General features: G+C 39.9%; 2 protein-coding genes across 3 annotated transcripts; one reads left to right on the top strand and one right to left on the bottom strand.

Moving 5' to 3' along the window:
* Positions 1-988: 988 nt before the first annotated feature.
* On the top strand, positions 989-13,939 carry LOC139799590 (claudin-15-like). Of its 2 annotated transcripts, XM_071751684.1 has the most exons (6): positions 989-1,130; positions 1,540-1,815; positions 8,618-8,782; positions 8,931-9,012; positions 11,923-12,033; positions 13,389-13,939. In XM_071751684.1, the coding sequence occupies exons 2-6, from the start codon at positions 1,596-1,598 to the stop codon at positions 13,480-13,482; spliced, it is 672 nt and encodes a 223-aa protein (XP_071607785.1). In that variant the 5' UTR covers positions 989-1,130; positions 1,540-1,595; the 3' UTR covers positions 13,483-13,939. The 2 variants fall into 2 exon arrangements, with proteins under 2 accessions (XP_071607785.1, XP_071607786.1); XM_071751685.1 differs by lacking the exons at positions 989-1,130; positions 1,540-1,815 and adding an exon at positions 4,442-4,740.
* Positions 13,940-15,402: 1,463 nt separating this feature from the next.
* On the bottom strand, positions 15,403-17,012 carry DUSP28 (dual specificity phosphatase 28). Its single transcript, XM_071751686.1, has 2 exons — positions 16,506-17,012; positions 15,403-15,635 (listed from the first exon to the last, which is right to left on the bottom strand). Exons 1-2 carry the CDS (start codon positions 16,851-16,853, stop codon positions 15,501-15,503), a joined length of 483 nt encoding a protein of 160 aa, XP_071607787.1. The 5' UTR covers positions 16,854-17,012; the 3' UTR covers positions 15,403-15,500.
* Positions 17,013-18,087: the final 1,075 nt, after the last annotated feature.

Genomic DNA, 18,087 nt, shown 5'->3' with positions numbered 1-18,087 from the left:
GGGACTGTCCCAGAGATACTTTTACTGCTGGAATGTGCTTTTGGTTGGGGTTGCCATGGGAGTTTGAGCTCCTCACTGGGTGGCACCCAGGAACACCTCCCTGCTTCCCACCTGGTCCGCGGGACAGGCGGCTCTTGGACCTTGCTCCTGCCTGTCCTGGGGCCATGGCAGCATTCAGTGGGGCTGCTTGGAGCCTTTGGGTGAGCTGGAGCTGGGATGGAATGTCCCATCCCTCAACCCGGTGGCTGAGCAGAGCCGTTTGTTGATGAGTTGCTCCATCTCGTGGCTGCAGGGGAAATGAGAAACGGGTTCGGCGCTGCTGTGTCTCTGCCTCTGTCTGTGTTTTATCACCAGGAGGAACTGATCTCTGCTGTCCTTACCCTGTAGCTCAGCTGCTCCCTCATCTCTCCTCCCCCAGCTGAGCACCGGGCTCCTTGTCTGCATTGCACTCAGTGTTTGCTTTGTCATCCGGACCAGGGACAGGCCGGGAGTGATGAGAAAATGGAGCCCGAAAATGTTGTGCTATTTAAAATTAATGACTATGGGATGAGGCTTGAGTTAGTCCTTTTTTTTTTTTTTTCCAAATGCAGTAAACTTGCACATTCCTTCACTGCATGACCTACATCCTAAACCAAATCCTGTCTTCAACTGTTTGCCTGTCTTATATGGACATAGGCCTCCTTTAATGAAAAGTGTCACTGTGAGAAGTGCAACACAAGTTTCAAGTACAACAGTCATTGTGAAAGTTGTATTAATATTTTTCTGTATGACTTTGGAGTCTGATAATGCATAGACAGCTCAGTGGCACTTACAAAGCATATTATATGCCAGTGGCTGCTAGGTAGGAGCATATTTGGTATTAATATGGGCATTTTTGGTACTACCATTAATGATTTTGTTGAAATTTTCTTGAGTCATCCATTTCATAGAAACTTTTCTGTAGCAAAGAGGCATGCCTGAGCCTTTGTGCAACACTTGCAGAGAGCTTTTGCCCTTGGCCCTTGATTTTTAGAATGAGGGGAAAGGTCCTAAAGTGTATGAAACTTTCACTTGTTTGATCAAACTGATACAAAGTGCTGGCACTAGTGCCTAGCAGCAGGGTAGATGAGACAGGTTGGAGACATTTTAAAGTAAGTATCAAAATTTATTTTCTTTTAAATTTGTATCAGTAGGCATCATAGTTGGGAGATGAGTACTTTGGTAGTTTTCGTTTTAAAATAATTTTGGGTTAGCAAATAAGTAAAGAATGGATGAAACATGGTAAAGTCAAATTAGGGAATTCCTCAGTTGGGTCCTTTGGTCTTGCTCTGTTGGCATTTTTGGAATTTTTGTGGTAAACATCAACAGTACTAAAAGTAATACTCAGATGTCATAGAATATTTAAATATTCTAATGATTTAATGAGATTTGTATTCCATTCTTTCAGTTCTAAGTGTGATGAATGATTTTCTAGGTAGGGATCTCTTTCATATTTCTGTAAAGGTTAGGTTTGGCTAAAGATAACTCCATACACTGTATGTATATAAACTGTTTCAACAGGTTTCTAGTATCAAATAATTTGGGAGGCTTTGTTGAAAACATTTTCTGCCTGAAGAATGGCGTCGTCTTCTCTACAGATCAGTGGATTGCTGCTGGCTTTAGCAGGATTCAGCCTTTCACTTGTTGCAACCATGTCTAGCAGATGGAAAATCCCAGGAACCACGACAGTGTTAGTTACTGCAGACTGGATTTCTGAAGGTCTTTGGATGGACTGTGCAGTGACTGATCTTGGATTAATACAGTGCAAGAATTTTCTCTACATGTTAAGTTCAGACAGTAAGTGCACATGCCATATGCATATAAAATCCAGAGGTGGACCTTTATTCCTTATTTCTGGATGGCAGGTTAGTGGGGTTAGACAGCATATACTGTGATTGTCTCAGAGGGTCTGTTATGGACAGTTTGTCCTGTAGTACTTGTAGACAAAGGACACCAGTGAAATCCCTGTGCTTCACCCTACAGATCAGCTCAGTGGCTGCTGTAGCTTTATTGCCATCTCTGTTGTGGTGGTGTAGAGGTATGGGTGAAATACAATCAATGTTTTTTTTAACTGTTATTGAATAGTATCTGTTTACCTTGCCTAATTCTTAACTACAAGCAGATCATAGGTCAATGAGTGCTAGTACTTGTTTGTGCTTTTGGTGTGAGACAGGGCTTTGCAGATATTCTAGAACTTGTATGATAGTTTGTGCTAAATATGTGTATTTGTTCTGGAATTTCTCAGATGTGGCCACCTGAAAATACATCTGTGTGACAGATGGCTTTGTGTTTTCTGAGACAGACCACTCCAGCAGAGTCATTTATTGGCTAGTAGAATGGTCTTTGTAGGGACTGAAAATTCTTTGCTTAGGGGGCAGGTTTATTCCCATTTAGTGCACTTGTTTGCATTGTGGAGTGGTCTTGGAGTGCAGAAATTTATTTCCTCATGGATGAAGGAAAGCAGGAAAATGTGCTCCAGGAGTGAACCTCCTGGCTTCCAGCTGTTGATGTGTGTTCAGTTTGCCCAAGTGGGTCAGAGCAAGTCTGAAGGAAAACTCCCATGTCACAGATGGTGTTGATGTGAAGCTATCAACACTGTGTCTTTTCCTCTGCTGATGCAGAGCCTCATGCAGACAACATTTGCTCTTATGTTCATCCCTTACCAAACTTGAAATGTAGTTGAAGGCTCTTCAACACCACTGAAGAGTGATTTCTTTAAGGGAATGATTAAAATACCTTGTGCCATGTAGGAAAAACTCATGCAGTTTATATCTTTTCTGTTTATATGTGTGCTTTATGCCTGCTTATTGAAATAGATTTCTAACTTAAGAAGAGAGATTATTTTTTAAATTATTTGACTTTTTTTTTATCCTTGTCAGCAGTAAAAAAGCTGGAGACACTTGATTCAAGTCCCCAGCTAAACTCAACTTTGAAAATGCTGTCAGCTGAGGTCACCAGGGTAGGATAGGTCACCTGTGTGGATAAATTAATTTGAAACACTCCAAAATGCTTTTAATGGGATGCAGGTACACTGGTATACTGATACAGTGTGTTAATTTTACTGTGCCATCACTTTCAAATTGCAGTGACATGTCAGGAGGGAATTTTGTAAAAGTGACCCAAGAAAACCAATTCTTACCACATACCATCTTGTTTCTTTAAGAGGCTGTATGTACAGAGGTGCTCAGGATCATGCTGGCTGTGCTGCCAAATCTCTTCTTACTTAAATCAGTGGCAGGGATCCTCTTGGCTCCTAAAAATGTCAGAAGGCACTGTAGTATCTTTTTGTAGCTGAGCCTGCCAACCTACAGCATCAAGTGAACAGTAAATTTTGAAAAAAAACCCAGCTCTGTCTTATGGGCATTTTTTGACCCTTTTAATGTCTAATCCTTCTGGTAGTGTTCCTGTTACTGCCCGGGATCTGTTACCATCTTGCGTCACAGCAGGATTATTTTATGAAGAAACTCTGACTCCATTTCCTGGAGATAAGCACAGGTTATCACTGAGGAGATGGTTAACCCCATTTGGATACACGAGCACTTTAAGGTTCTTTTTAGTGGTGTTTATATTGTAAATAATATATATATTATATAAGGTGCTTATATTAGCAGATGATGTGAATTGAGTCTTATGCTTTTGTCTAGTCAAGAGTAGAAACAAGTCTACCATGTTTAACATCTACTTTGCCCAAATTAGACTTTTTTTAATAGTAAGACATTCAGGCAAACAGATGCAATCAGCCTAAATGGATTATTTTTAATATAGCTGTTTTCCTTCATCATTTTATTCCTTTTGAGACAGGTCTGTCATACTGGCTCATTTATTCTCTTACATTTAGTTTCTGTGGAACATACATTATGACCATTGTATTCCAGTGTAGTTGGGATTGTTTGTTTTTAAGACTGAGTGTGCTCAACTGTAGATCAATGGACTGCAAAATATTAATGAAAATTACTCAGCCACTTGCTGCACCTTCCTGAAAGAAGCTGGCACTACAGCTGCTATGGATTGCTTATGACCATAATCCCCCCAAAACGTGCTGGATTTTCTAGCAACAGAATAAAGTTCTTTGTTCTCAAGCTTTTTTATGCTTTTTGAGATCAATAATGAAGTTACAAACAATTTTAATCTTGTTTAAACCCTAGTTTACTTAAGAGGAGAGACAGAAGTAAACTATTTGTGAATATCATCACTCTTGCAAAATGTTTTGTGGGAGTACTGACTGGACTTTCTAGGCTGAGACTCAGGATAGGCTCATTTTGTCACTTGTCATTAGAAAAAGAATGAATACTGTAATTTTTTTTTCAACGTTCGTATCTTTATAATGAACTGCTCCCACTTCTTATTGTCATGCACTGTAAGCCTTATCTCTGTGGCTGAGCAAAGAGCAAAGGTAGTCTCATTTTGGAGTGAAACTCAGAGATAAAACAGCAAGGAGGCTTCTGCAAGGCTTCACTTGATTGTAATCTAATTATAGGGATACTGAACTGTTACTACTCCCAAGCATGTCTGCTGCGTTGGAAATTATTGGTATTATTTTGTGCTTGGGTGGGTGGGCGATTATTGGAGCTACTTTGCCACATAATTACTGGAAAGTCTCCACTATAGCTGGTAGTGTGATCACAACATCTACATTGTATGAAAACCTGTGGAAGAGCTGCGCAGAGGACAGCACTGGAATAACAAACTGCAGAGTTTTTGACTCTATGCTTTTACTGCCTGGTATGTGTGCCTTTGTGCATTCTTCTTTATATTGCTTAAAAATGTGTAGGGAAAAAGTAGTAATAAGGCTTTGTTTTGTTTTGGTAATCTGGTAGTCCCAGAAATTGACTGACCGAGAATAACTTTGTGGGTTGAAGTAATAAAAATCTCTTAAGTAGCAGAATGTGTCAAGCATGTTAGGAAAGGCTATAAAATAAGGCAAAGGAAGTCACTTGATCTAGCATTTATTTTAATAGGTGTTTTAAACATGATGTAATCTCTTTTCTAGCATCTTGTGAGAGGAATTAGTAGGAGACTGTTTTAAACATATCTGATGATACTTCCATGTTTATTTGGAATTCTTGTATAGACCTTCTTTTGCTCTACATGATAGCCACTGCACTGTAACTGGAGTTTTCTCATATAATAGGTAAAAAATGCTATTTGTAGCTAAGAAGCTGTGGTGATTTTTGTCTATTGAGACTAGAATTTGTAGATAATGCAAGAAATACAATGAGTGTATGTTGTGTGAGTTATGTTATGAGTATATATTATCCAATGAGTATATGTTATAAATTAATATACTTGTCAAGTAATGTCTTGTTGAATGTGGTTTTAAATATCAGGAAATTTAGATCTGCTGGCTTCCGTACTCAGTCTTCAGGAGAATTACAGATTGTCCTCAAATGCTCAACTAAGGTGATATCCTGTGGATAGTAAGCATATTTCTAGATGGTAAAGGTAGTTTTTATTCATCTCAAATAATTCAGTATTTAGATACTTATCCCAGAATAAAAATATCTCCCTGCTTAGTTAATCTGTCCTGAGAAGTGGCTCAACTACATAGGAAGGATGGTACTCCTAGTCTGCTGAATATGTAATACAGGATTAGTAGGAATGAATATTGAATTAACTTTCTCTCTCAGTCTGAAACAAACTGGTATTTACCACCTCTGACACTTTTGTAGGAGTTATCTGAAACTGTCTAACTACATCCAGTATTTGGGGAATAATCTGGTTTTTTTTTTCATCTGTCAGTGTCATGTAGAAATCGGTTTTAAAATGCTTGAGTGTATTACAAAGAACATAAGCCTGTATAAACTTATCAGAGTCAGCAATAGCAGGGTCATGTTCAGTTGGCATTATCCTCTGCAGAGTGCTTGTGTGAGCATGAGTTTGGTCCATGTGGAAAGCCCTTCAAGGGCTGGTCCATAACTTACCAGCAGCTTTTCACTGATGTATTTACATGAGCTGTTGCCTCTGAGTGTCAGAGAGCTCCTATGTTTGCAGGTGTGGGCAATGGGCCATAGTAGGTCAGCATCTTGCAGCTGTTGAGAAAAAAAAAGCAGGTTTTAAAGAAATCTGGGAGTGAGAAAAAAAAAAAGAGCATTGAGTGGATGTGCAAAGCAGAAAGGCAGGCGAGCAACAGCAAGGCTCCTGGAGAACTGCAGATAACAGCATGGAATCAGTAGGGAGGGAAAATGTGGCCAGACAGAAAGCAAATGAGGGCAGGCTCTGAAAACAAAGTTGTGAAAATTAAAGTTGATTCATTGAAGAGAAGATCAGTTACTCTGCTGAGAAGATGGCAGTATGTTTGAGGGGTGTTGGCACAGAAAAGGGGAAGAGAAAGGGAAATGCAGACAATAGAACTGTAGAGAAAGAAGTTTTTAGAAAGGAGAACTGACAAAGAAACAAGGTAAAAGACACTGAATTGTGGAAGAAGTTGAGAGGACAGTTGGGAAAAAAACAGAAATGAGGAAGAAAGTGTGGTTGGTAGCAACAAAGACTGAGCAAATAGTGGGACCTTCTAGAAATGCTTGTAGCACTTTCAGGTATGAGCCAATGACAGTTTTTCATGGCCACAAATTTTCATGGCTTCATTGCAGCTGCTGCAGGAGAATATGTCAAGGATTGAGGGAGGTGAAAAGGAAGAAAACCAAAAGTGTGTTACAGAAGAACCATTAAAGATTTTCCATAAAGGTTTCCTTATGGGCAGCTGAGCTGCACAGTATACCTCTGGCTTTTGCTTCTGCATGGGAAATATCAGACTTGGTTCTTTTATACAGCTGTAAAGCTTTTGAATTTAGCAACACATTAGCCCAAATCACCATGTTTGACCTGAGGATCTTTTTTAAAGCAGTATTGGATAACATTGAAACCATGACTGACTACCATGTGTAGGTAGTACTATCTGTCTACTCACAACTATATCAAACATTTGATATAAACAATTATCTGCTTTTAAACCTTTTTCCCCTTCTTATGTTTCTATAGATGTTTCTCCCAATTATGAGATTTTAGGATAATTTCTAAAAATCACTATTGATTAGTCAAATCAACTGACTTTGTGGCTTGTTCAATAAGCTCATTTTTTAAGGTGAAGACATCAGACAGACAGGCTTTCTACACTGTCAAGTAAGCACCTCAGTTAAGGCTGCCAAGGTTATATTGTGGCACAAAGAGTATGAAATCCCTTCTGTTAAAATGATGCAGCTGTTGGCTTGCAAGCTGTTAGCCTGAGGGTATGGTTTTGTATCCTGGAAAGATCTGGGGAGTCCCATCTAATGCTTCTGGGGTCCCAAAAGTCTGATGTCTAAATTGTTGGATCCCTGTTGTGTGTAATGCCTGCTCCCAGGATAGAAGATCCCAAACTAGACAGCAGTGTTGGAAATACTTCCTAACTGTATCTTTGGCAAACAAAACCCTTAAACTGGTACTTTTAGGGGTCTTTACACTTCTATTACTCTCTTTTTTTTTTTGTTGTTTCTTTTTTCTTTTTTTTTTTTTTTTCCCCCCAGAAAATTTTAAAATGGATGCTTAACAAAATGTTAATTCCTTGAACAGTGCTACTCTTTAATGACTCCTTTGTATTTATCTCATGACTGCTTATTACTGCCTTTGGTAACTCACAAGCTTGCAGGGCCAGTACCCTGCTGGGTCTGTGTGTGATTCTATCCCTTCACCTGATGTTCATGTATCTGATTTTATTTTTTTTTTTATTTTTTTTTTTTTTTTTTTTTTTTTTTTTTTTTTTTGTCTTGAGAGTTACAGGCTCACTCCACTGGAGAGCTAGAGAGCAGGTTACCATACAGGCCATGGAGGTTATCAGGGAGCTTGAATGCTAGCACCAACAGTGTGGCTGTCCAGATGTGGCCCAGTTCAGGCCCCTTTGATGTGTTGGTAGCAGCCAAGACCTGCTGGGTTAGTGACATGTGGCATGTTTATCTCATAGAAAAGATGTCAAAGTGTCATTTGACCTGGAACCTGCCAAATCCAGAGTGCCATTTTAAAGGAGCCCAACTGACCTTCCTTCTTAGGCTGGTTACTAATCTGCTTCTGGTTTTCATTAAACCAATACCTAAGGGTGAAGACTGGGATGCTAAGTGATGCAGAATCATCAGCATACAAAATTCCCTAATGAGTCACACCAGCTGTAACCTCTCTGTGGGAGTACATCTTAGGGAGAGCTGCAGCTCCTGGATTCACTTGTCTCCCATTTGTTACCCCAACTCAGAGTCTGAAGTACACTGCTCACCCAGGGAAGTTTCTTTCCCATCTCTCACTGGAAGTGGCAAATCTGGCACATTTTTCTGATTCCCCTCTACTGCAAGAGCCTTGTCTGGGGCTGGGGGTTCAGAAGTGTCCCAAAAATGTTTACTGAGCTTACAAAGTGTAAGTGCAGTTCAACTCTGAAATCTGATTGACTTGAAGGCTGAACACTCTGGGGTTTGGATGCTTCTCTGAACCAAATGACAAAGTTGTACAAGATTCCTTCATTACTGCTTCTGTTAATTTTATCACTTCCACTAATAGTTGGGTTGTTTTTTTTTATTTTTCAGCACAAGATTTGCTTAATTTCCACCTAGATCCTGATTTGTTTTCTTGTTTTCTGTCACAGCTCATGTTCAGGCATGCCGTGCCTTGATGATTACTTCCATCCTTTTGGGATTCCTAGCCACAGTACTCTCACTGCTTGGTTTGAAATGCACAAGTTTTGGGTTAAGCAGTGAAGATTCAAAAGCGAAGTTTGCTGTCACAGGAGGATTTCTCTTTATTTTAGGAGGTAATATCCAGGCTGAAATGAGAATGCTATCAATACTCTGTATTGCTTTCACAGATAGACTAAATAAAAAAACCACTTGTTCTTCATTTAAAGCTATTACAGCCATTAAGTCATTCACCTGTGTTCTTTTTTAAACTTTTTCTGGTAGGTCTCTGCTCTATGGTGGCTGTTTCTTGGTATGCTGCCATGGTAACTGCACAGTTTTTTGACCAGCTGTATCCTGGAACCAAGTAAGTTCATGGATGTGGCATTCCAAATTCCATCATTGCACTTAAACTAACCTCAGCTTCTCCAGAGTTTGAGAACCTGGATAGATCCTGTTATTCAGTCCTACAGGAGGAAAAATCTGAAACTTGCCACAGCAGAGATGTTTGCTGTTGGTAGAGAGGGAGGAGAGGTCTCTTCTGGAAGGTTTATTGAATGTGGGGGGAATATCCACATCTGAGAAGTGTCTGTAACTTGGTTATGTTTTCTTGGGAGAATTTAGTGTATATTTCAATGCTATGAAGAAGACAAGGTAAAAATCTTAGTTTTCTTTGGTATTTAGATCAAAAGAGGTAAAAAATACTAGGTATAGCTAGAATACAATGCCTCAGCTTTACAAGGAAGTGAAAAATGATTCAGAAACCACCTTGAACTGCATACTAGTGACCTGCAGATAGCTGAGAAACGTCATTGAAGTGTGCTGCTTGTCTTAAAGAGCTAAAACCCAACATTTTCCACAGCATATTAACAGCTTAACCTTTGTTTGCCTTATGAATTAAAATGAGGCAAAGTTTGTAGGACTGTCACACTTGCTCCAACAGGTTTTGAGATATAAAAGCCCTTATTCTTGTCTGACAGAAAAGCAACAGTCTTCAAAACTGAATTCCCACTTATGGCACCTTATCTAGATGAATAGATTTAACAATGAGGAACAAGGGGGGGGGGGGTGGCCAGGTCTCTCCTTCAGAGAGTGAAAAAAAAGGAGAGGGGAACATAGAATATTGTTTCTGAAACATAAGATAGCTGGTTTGGAGAAGGGTGGACATTTACAATTTGCTAGTACCTCTGCAGAGTATATAATTATTAGATCAGTAAACTAAATCCTTAGTTGATAGGATCATATCTGAAGTGTTTTGTAATCTTTCTGAGTATCAGTTCAGAGAAGTCAGAGGTGAAAGGCTTTGTTATGAATCAAAGTACTTTAAGTAATTGCTTTGGTTGTTTGTCAGTTTTCCTTGTGTTTTCAATCAAGCACTTCCAAAGAAATTGCACTTGTGAATACTTTTTGTTTTATATCCCCTGGGGAGAATTATATGAAGGGTAATAAATATGTTGGAGGGATGAAACAACTCTTGATAAGGAATTTCAGTTAGTGGGAGAGTTAGCAAGTTTTATAGTTATCTGGTGTAGCTTTGGGGCTTCAACATCAATGGATGTTAATCAGTTACCAGGTTGTTTGCATTCAGTAGCTAAAGGTTTTGTTGTTTTGTTTTGTTTTTTTAATGTCTAAACTTCATGTATTAAGGCTATTGATTCACTGATCAATTCTTAGTGAATTAAACTTTAATGGTTAAGGCCAGACATGCTCTTGAGGCAGTTTCTGCTCCTTGGACTCTGTGAGGTTTAAATATTAGGCCACTATTGAGCTTTAGTCTTAAGAGACTGGCAGATCTGGTTTCTCAAATTGCATTTATTTGGCCCAACTTCAGCAAATCAGTCAAGTTAACCATTCTTAGAGAAATTTCACATATAACTGTGAAGATGACCTCCTGCAGATCCTTCCTGTATACTTTCCAGTGCTATGATGTCTATAGCATTCCAGTCTATAGGTGATTAGTGAGCAGACACAATTGCATGCCCTGGGATAACACTCCCTGTTTATTCCTTAGTTTATTCCTCCAGCAATTTCCAGCCCTGTTTCTTTGAAACAGTTATCACCACTTTGTTCTCTGTTGGGAAAGCACCTCTTATATCTAGTTGAGGATGTCCCTGCTTACTGCAGACTTACATAGATGACCTTTAGAGGTCCCTTGCAACCCAAATTATTCTGTGATTGATTCTATCTCTGCTTGTGCCTCCAGTGTTTGATGGGAACAGAGAGAGCAGCAAACCTGTGTAAACCTCTGAAACCTTCCTTTTAGCAATTAATTCTGGAGTCAGAAACTTCAGCACTTTTAAATAATAATTTTGTATTTACAAGTGGAAAAAACCCACACATACTAGGTTTGAATATACTTTCTACATGGTCCACAACACTGATTATACTCTTACTTTAGGTACCTCTGACCACAGAGGTACAGCCATATTGTAGATGTAGTCTTTGTCTGAATATAAGAAGTTGTTCTGCTGTTTGTGAAACTCCTGCTGGATTTCCCCAGGCTCAGTTGTGTCTAGATGTTGGGTTAGATTTCAGTGAATTTCTTGGTTAGGATTAGAGGGCTTACTCGAGGGGGTAGTTTTGTACTGTAAAATAGGGAACTGTTCTTTTTCAACTAAAACTGTTCCTAAATGGATGCCAGATACATAACCACAGAGAGTGCTGAATATTCTTTAGGATACATAAGTTTAAAAACTAGCCCTAATCAAATAGTTTCTTGCAGGAGAAACCTTGTGTCCATAGAAAACTGATTCCTATGGCTGGCCTTTTCCTGTGGCACAGACAGGAAGGTCCCAATCATTCAGTTTCACAAAGTTGCTTCAGTGGCAGAGCCAATACAAGGGCAAAATAAGGATCGTGGACCTCATAGAAAGTATGCTGTCATAATTTATGATCAGTAATTTATTAAACATCTGAAAATATTTATTGCTACTTATCTTTATGTTGCTTAGTACTTTCTGTTCTGTAGCTGATTTGGCAGAACATATAAGAGCGTGAACAGATGCAAAGCTGGATCTGTTCTCCTGTGTTATCTGTTGAAGAACCTTGCAGTTGAGCTATACACAGACTAGAATTTCAGAGTATCTTAGAATACCAGGTTGGAAGGGACCTCTAGGATCATCTGATCCAACCTTTCATGGCAAAAGCACCATCTAGACAAAGTGGCCCAGCACCCATCAAATTTGTTTGAATGATTTGTGCACCTTATGGCTCAGTCTGAAATAATGGCTTTGTAATCCTGTTACGTTTTGTTTTCATAAAATCTTTCGTGTTTCAGGTATGAACTAGGAGATGCTCTGTACTTAGGCTGGGGTGGATCTCTTCTTTATATTCTTGGTGGGATTTTTCTGACCTGTTCATGCAAAGGGAAGAAAAGAGACCATTACAGGTAATCTTGGATTTGTCAGTGCTGTCAATTGTATACCATTTTCTGTCTGTATGCTATTCACTCTCACTCACCTCCTGGTATAAATCTGTAGCCATATATTGTACCTATTAATCAGTGCAACAGCATGACACAGAATTGTGAAGGCAGGGGATGCTGTACTGAATATCTGTACCTTCTAGATAGTTTATTTGTTGATACTTTGCTGTTATTGGTCACCTATAAAGATTATCTGGTAATTCTGGGTAATGCTGACTAAGATCTACATGATGAAAATGTGCAGTGAAAGAGTGAACTATCTATTGCCAAAATATATCAAAGAATAGTCTTATAATCAGGCTTTTCTGCAGTAGTCACTACTATTAAAATATTCAAACCCCATTTGGTTTACAGAAAGTGTAGTAGTGCACTTTCTTTCCAAAGCACATCAATTTGATCATTAGCTGGGTGTAGTATTTTTTCTTGTTCCTTATGGAAATGTTATGTTGCACAACCAGTCAGAAAAGTAAAGATTTCTGGCCTCAGTATTTTTAGCTTTGCCTGATTTTTTTTTTTTTCAGTTTTAAAATACTTACACATGCAGAAGTTCCCTTTCTGAAGGAGAGGGAAAATTATCAGAAATAGCAGAGGCCCATGTCTACCCAAAAGAACCCAACTAGATTGGAAGCTATACTGGTTAAACATGGGAGGATGGTAACATGGTAGGAAGGATCATTCTCACTTCTGCTGTAACTATTCTTAGGGAAGTTATGAAAAAAACCACAATATAAGTGAGAGTGTTCCTCTGATTCTCCATTGACTAATCTGAGGCCCTATAAGTTTTATGGTAATATTTCATCAGCCACATAGGACTTCAGATATTGCTCTCTGTATTTTGATACAAAGTACCAAATATCCTGAAATATCTCTAAAATCAGTTAAAACTGGTGTGTGAAAGAGAAGTTCAACATAACAAATAACAGCTGAAGGGGTTGGCTGAAAAGACTTCTCTTTTCCTTTCTCATCATCTTGGTTCTTGTATCAAAAACTGCAGCTTGCACAAAGGTGCTCAAGTCTAGGTTCTCTTGTGCTTTAAGGACTTGGCTAAAATGCCTCAAGGAAGAGCACAGGTGAGTTAGGAATCCAGAGTGGGTTTCTGGTTAGGAGGGAGGTGGCTGTCCTGCCTGTCAGAGATCTCCTTTCCCCTCAACTACAAGGCAGCTGAAAACTATGGGCATCTAAATTCTGCACCTTTATGAAGTTTGTGCTCCTGGTGGGTTGGATACAGACCTAAACGAGTAACTTCTCTAGAGTACCCAAACCTGTGGACAAATTTGTAATACCCATTATTTTGTATCTTTTTTTTTCTTATTTTACAGCACCAAATATGCATATTCTTCAGGCCAGGCAGCTCCACAACAGCTCATTTACACCAAAAAATCTGAGACAGTAAGCAACAAGGAGTATGTCTAAATTGACCTTTTACATGACTAGTACCAGCAGCAGGTTATGAACTCCAATAAAGAAGTGAACTACTTCCACAGCTCCAGTTCCAAGTTGTAATCTTTCATCTTAATTTGGAGCAGTACCAGGAGGTATGGTTTTCATAGAAATAGGAATTGCTTTCCAGGAATGGCTTTCAAATGTAAATAAGTTTCTGTAAAAAATGCTGTGATGTCAAATCCTGCAGCTTGAAGGTTTTCTGCATGCTGAGAAGCCTGGTAAAATTTAACCACGGGGTGCAGTGTATCCTGACAATCAAGAGCAACTGTATCTGTTTCAGCTGACTCAAACATGCAGAACTGATACGCCTTAGCTGACTGCAAGCTGTGTGCCCCATAGCTGGAAAAAGGTATTCATTAATGTTTAGCTTCCTGCTTCTGTTTAGCAGCTTTAGCTTTTGACAGCAAATAAACTGTTCCACAGACTGCCTGCAACGAGTTCTTTGATGGGTGGTATCCTGGCCATTATTAGTCTATATACTGTGGTCTTAAAGTCTTGGATTGAAACTCATATTATGTATGACAGTCAAGATTTAGAAAAGTTAAAAAAAAAAATCCTAGCAACCACTCACCTGAATCTGCAGTTCCTTGTTTCTTGTAATGCAGATATGAAAAACAAACTGTACAGAATGAATCAAACACAGATGGAAGTGGAGAAAGCACCTGGTGTGAAAATGCCTTGTGATAACTAAGATGATTGTAGCCTTAATTGTTTATTTTTACATCTATGTTTTCAGCTTTTAAAATAACCCTATTCTAACTTTGAGCAATCTTTAACTTTGGGAACTTCTGCATCTGAATTGTCTAATTCGTGTAGTTCCCTGGTGTCTTTATTCTTCATTATTGCTCCACCATTAGAACTTCTGCCTTAAGCTACTCCACTGCTGGAAACATATGCTTGCCATGTGTAAGCACTTAGACACTTGACAATGAAGTAACTTTAATTCATATTGATGCTTGAGCAATGTGGAATGGAGTTTCACACTGCAGGTTCTCTGCACAATTTTGTAACTTGTCCCTTGTAAATTACAAAATGTATTAATCCAATTCAGCAAAACACCTTGGTGTTCCTCTCTGCTTTTAACATCTTATGATAAGCAAAATTGTAGTCCAGTTTAGAAGTTGGGTGCAGCTTCCTTGATATCCCAGCAGTTAATTTCACCTGTAAGCAGCCTTAGCAGAAATGATTTAGCCATGTTGCTTGCATACAGGTAGAGCTGACATGTAAACTGACACATTAAGGGATGAATTGGCAGACGTTGCCAGGCTTAGGAAGGAGAGCTAAAAGGAGTGATGATTTCTTTTAGAATGCCAGTGTCATCTTTTCCTCTATTGACTACTCTTAAAAATCTTCTTTTGGAGAATAATTTTCAAAGCTGAAAAGGCAGTTAACTGGCATGGTGGGAGCTGAACTCCTTATCATCATCTGTATATTCTCTCCTCTGGATTTTTAGCTAATTTCATGATGGTATCTTGGTCTAGTGGGAAGTAAGGAAAATGCAGAACTTAGGCAGCAACTGAGAAGTTTCAGTGTTGGTTTTTCACCAAAGGATTTTGTCAGCTCATGAACATGAATTATGATCCAGTGTGGGAGAGATGAACTCAGAGCTTCTTTGGTCTGGCATCAGATCTTCTCGTGACTTCACTGGGAAGTTCCATTAAAACTGAGAGTGGAATCCCTATGAACCTCATTCATTCATGCAATACATCATCATTGTATTCAATATCATTCAGAGGAAAATAAATGCTGAAGATACCACGCCTTTCACTGGTTTGTTTACAGTGCTTCCAACCACTTCCCATTCCTGCTCTTCCTCCCTGCTTATCTGCCCCTTTCCCAGGCACCTTCAATGGTCACTCTCTGAATGAACTTGATGAACCATCAACTCAGTTTGGGGAATAAGGCATTTTATGTGTAGGTATACATGAAGTGATTATTAGTAGTATTTTCAGTCTGCAGCAAGCCACTGAACTCTCACTAAAAAATCTTCACACATTGCTGGTTTTAAGTCCTTTGCTCGGCAGATCAGGCTGCTTTGGTATCTTCAAATCTTCTTCATATCTCTGCAGTTGAGACCAAAATCCTGCATTGGGTTCTGCTACTGGCCTGGCAGTCTTCACAGTCTAGAAAAAAAGGAGACATAATGTACAATCAGGGTATCATGAAGACAGCTTTCTTCCTCTTAGATTTTGAGTGGGTTTACTTTGGTTTTCATTTTGCAGTGGAATAATAAACAGGTATTTTGGTGAACTGACTTCACCGTGCTTGCTGAAACCCCCTGGCACAGGGACCATGTTAAATAATGGAATCATGGGCAAGACATGAAGAGCAGCTGGTGAATTTGCTGGACATATGAATGTCCCTTGAAGTGTCCCTTTCACTCATCTTTAAGACAGTGAAACTTGGTTGTGGATCTGCATGCCTCTTCTAGTTTTAAGTAAAACAGCCCTCTAAATTAGAGACTTTGGTCAAGACTGAAAGAGCATAGAGCACAAGCTGTTATCTCTTGGACAAGCTTCCTAATAAAGATGAGATGCCATACTCATAGCAGGCCAGTCCTGAGCTATTGGGGAATTCCTAACAGATGCTTCTTTGCTGTGTTTAACTGTCACAGAGGTCATACAAAGCAACTGCAAACCAACATCTGCACATACTTATTTCCTTTTTGCTCATCTGCTTTATGTCTCTGTCTGTAACCAATCATGACTAAGCAAACAATAGTGAAGATGTTACAAAACAACCAACTATTTGCTACCAGTGCTTGAAGCCCATTTGTATTTATCTGAGAAACCTCACACAGAAAGCTTATTTGTCCAGGAGGGGGCTGAAAAAAGAGTGGAGTTTTAATTCAGATACTGAGTATCTGTGTAAGTGTGAATAAGCAGGCGAGAACAGCTTAATACTTCTATGGAGAAATCATCCTTACTTATTATAAGCATTGCATTTCTTACCCAAAAGATGTCCAAATATTACTCCGGGTGTAAGTACAATACCTCAAAGGCATCCTTGAGGGGGAGCTTTCGGTGCCTCATCAGATAAGCAGTGCAAATGGCCGCTGAGCGGCTGCGGCCATTCTTACAATAAACCAAGCACTTCCCACCGCTCTTCACAGCCTCTTCGATAGCATCGCTGCACTGCTCAAAATACTGATAGAGGTCTTCAGCCGGGTCGTCGAACACAGGAATTCGTATGCCCCTCACCCTCTGGAGCCCGGGGAAAGGCTGCTGCCTGGTGACATTAATGCAGAAGGTGACTCCCTCTTGTGTGAGCAGGTCCGTGTCACAGGCTGCCCTGGCGCTGCTGATGAGCAGCGAGGGAGTGACCTTGCAGAGCTGGAGCATCGGCAGCCAAGGCCGTAGCGACAGCAGTAACACTGCCCTGGGGCAGAGCTCTCCAACCGAGCCCTCCGTGAGGCATTGGAGTCACGGCACAGCCCGGTACTGCGGGGCACTGGAGGATCGGGGTGCTGGTTGCTTCCCCCAGCAACGTGCATGGGCTGAGCTGGGCTGTGCTATATTTATCCCCTCGGAACACTCTCAGGCATGAAGGCTTCAGGCAGGTCCTAGTGCCTGCTGGATCCTGGGAGTCACATTTAAACAGCTAAAAGCAATTGCAGGGCATTTGTCAAACAGCTGGATTGGTACAGTCTCTGTTCCTACATCAGCTTCTTACAAGGAGCTAAAACCTCTAACTCCCAGGATGGCTGCTGCTGTGGTCAACAATGATGCAATATTAATGTAATGATGTAATGTTGATCTTATCATCCCTGGCTCACCTCCCCATCACCTCCTTGCCCACCACCTACAACAAAAGTGTCTTTTAAGTAGCCAGAAAATTATTTACTAGGCTAGCTAGATATGGTAGTGCTAATCTTACTGAACTTCAGGAAAAGAAGTGGTGTGATGCCACTCCCTGTCCTAGGAGGATCCAATCAATATGCAATTTTTGTAGGTAGCTCTCAAACCAGGAAATCCCACAAACATCAGTCAGCTCCACCAGAGATAGAAATCAATTGCTGCATAGAGGACTATCCCTGGGGAACAAGGGAATGCACTTGCTCCCTGCTGGGGAATGGTCCTGGAGTTGCCAGCCCCATGAACCTGCCTGCAGCTGGACTGCCAGGCTCTTGTACACATTGCCAAACCTGGAGCAATTCAGTTCTGCTTGTTGATGAACTAGAAACAAAGAAAGCAATACAATAATGCAAGAATATGGATGCATTTGTTTTTCAATAGCCATGGCAGACTTATTACACACAAAAAAATTTCTATAATCCTTCAGGCACTGAAAAAAACATTGTTTCAAAGAAACAAAATATTTCCTATTTAATAAACAAAATTTAATAAACAAAGAAACAAAAAAACCCACACACATGCAGTGTTCTGTAAGAACCTATTTAAAAGCTAAATAGCAATTACAGGTGAATAAAGTGCTTGCCCTTGGGCTGAGCAGACAAAAGGTTCTCTGTTGAGCTACACCACTCTTGCACATCAGAATCAACCAACAGCATTGGTTCCCTTTCCTGGGAAACACAGATATTTTATTACTTCCTCCAGCACTTTGGTCCAAATCATA

This window comes from Heliangelus exortis, chromosome 9 (genome assembly GCF_036169615.1).
Source record: "Heliangelus exortis chromosome 9, bHelExo1.hap1, whole genome shotgun sequence".
In the NCBI taxonomy this organism is placed as follows: domain Eukaryota; kingdom Metazoa; phylum Chordata; class Aves; order Apodiformes; family Trochilidae; genus Heliangelus; species Heliangelus exortis.
The sequence above is the reverse complement of the archived record's forward strand: the minus strand, read 5'-3'. Positions and strand labels throughout refer to the sequence as shown.

Excerpts from the sequence above, each read along its gene's own strand:
- LOC139799590 (XM_071751684.1), top strand. The coding sequence starts at position 1,596 with ATGGCGTCGTCTTCTCTACAGATCAGTGGATTGCTGCTGGCTTTAGCA. Across the intron at positions 9,013-11,922 it reads CAGCTGTATCCTGGAACCAA|GTATGAACTAGGAGATGCTC; the intron begins GTAAGTTCATGG and ends TTCGTGTTTCAG. Across the intron at positions 12,034-13,388 it reads AAGAAAAGAGACCATTACAG|CACCAAATATGCATATTCTT; the intron begins GTAATCTTGGAT and ends CTTATTTTACAG.
- DUSP28 (XM_071751686.1), bottom strand. The coding sequence starts at position 16,853 with ATGCTCCAGCTCTGCAAGGTCACTCCCTCGCTGCTCATCAGCAGCGCC. Across the intron at positions 15,636-16,505 it reads CCCTCAAGGATGCCTTTGAG|ACTGTGAAGACTGCCAGGCC; the intron begins GTATTGTACTTA and ends CTTTTTTTCTAG.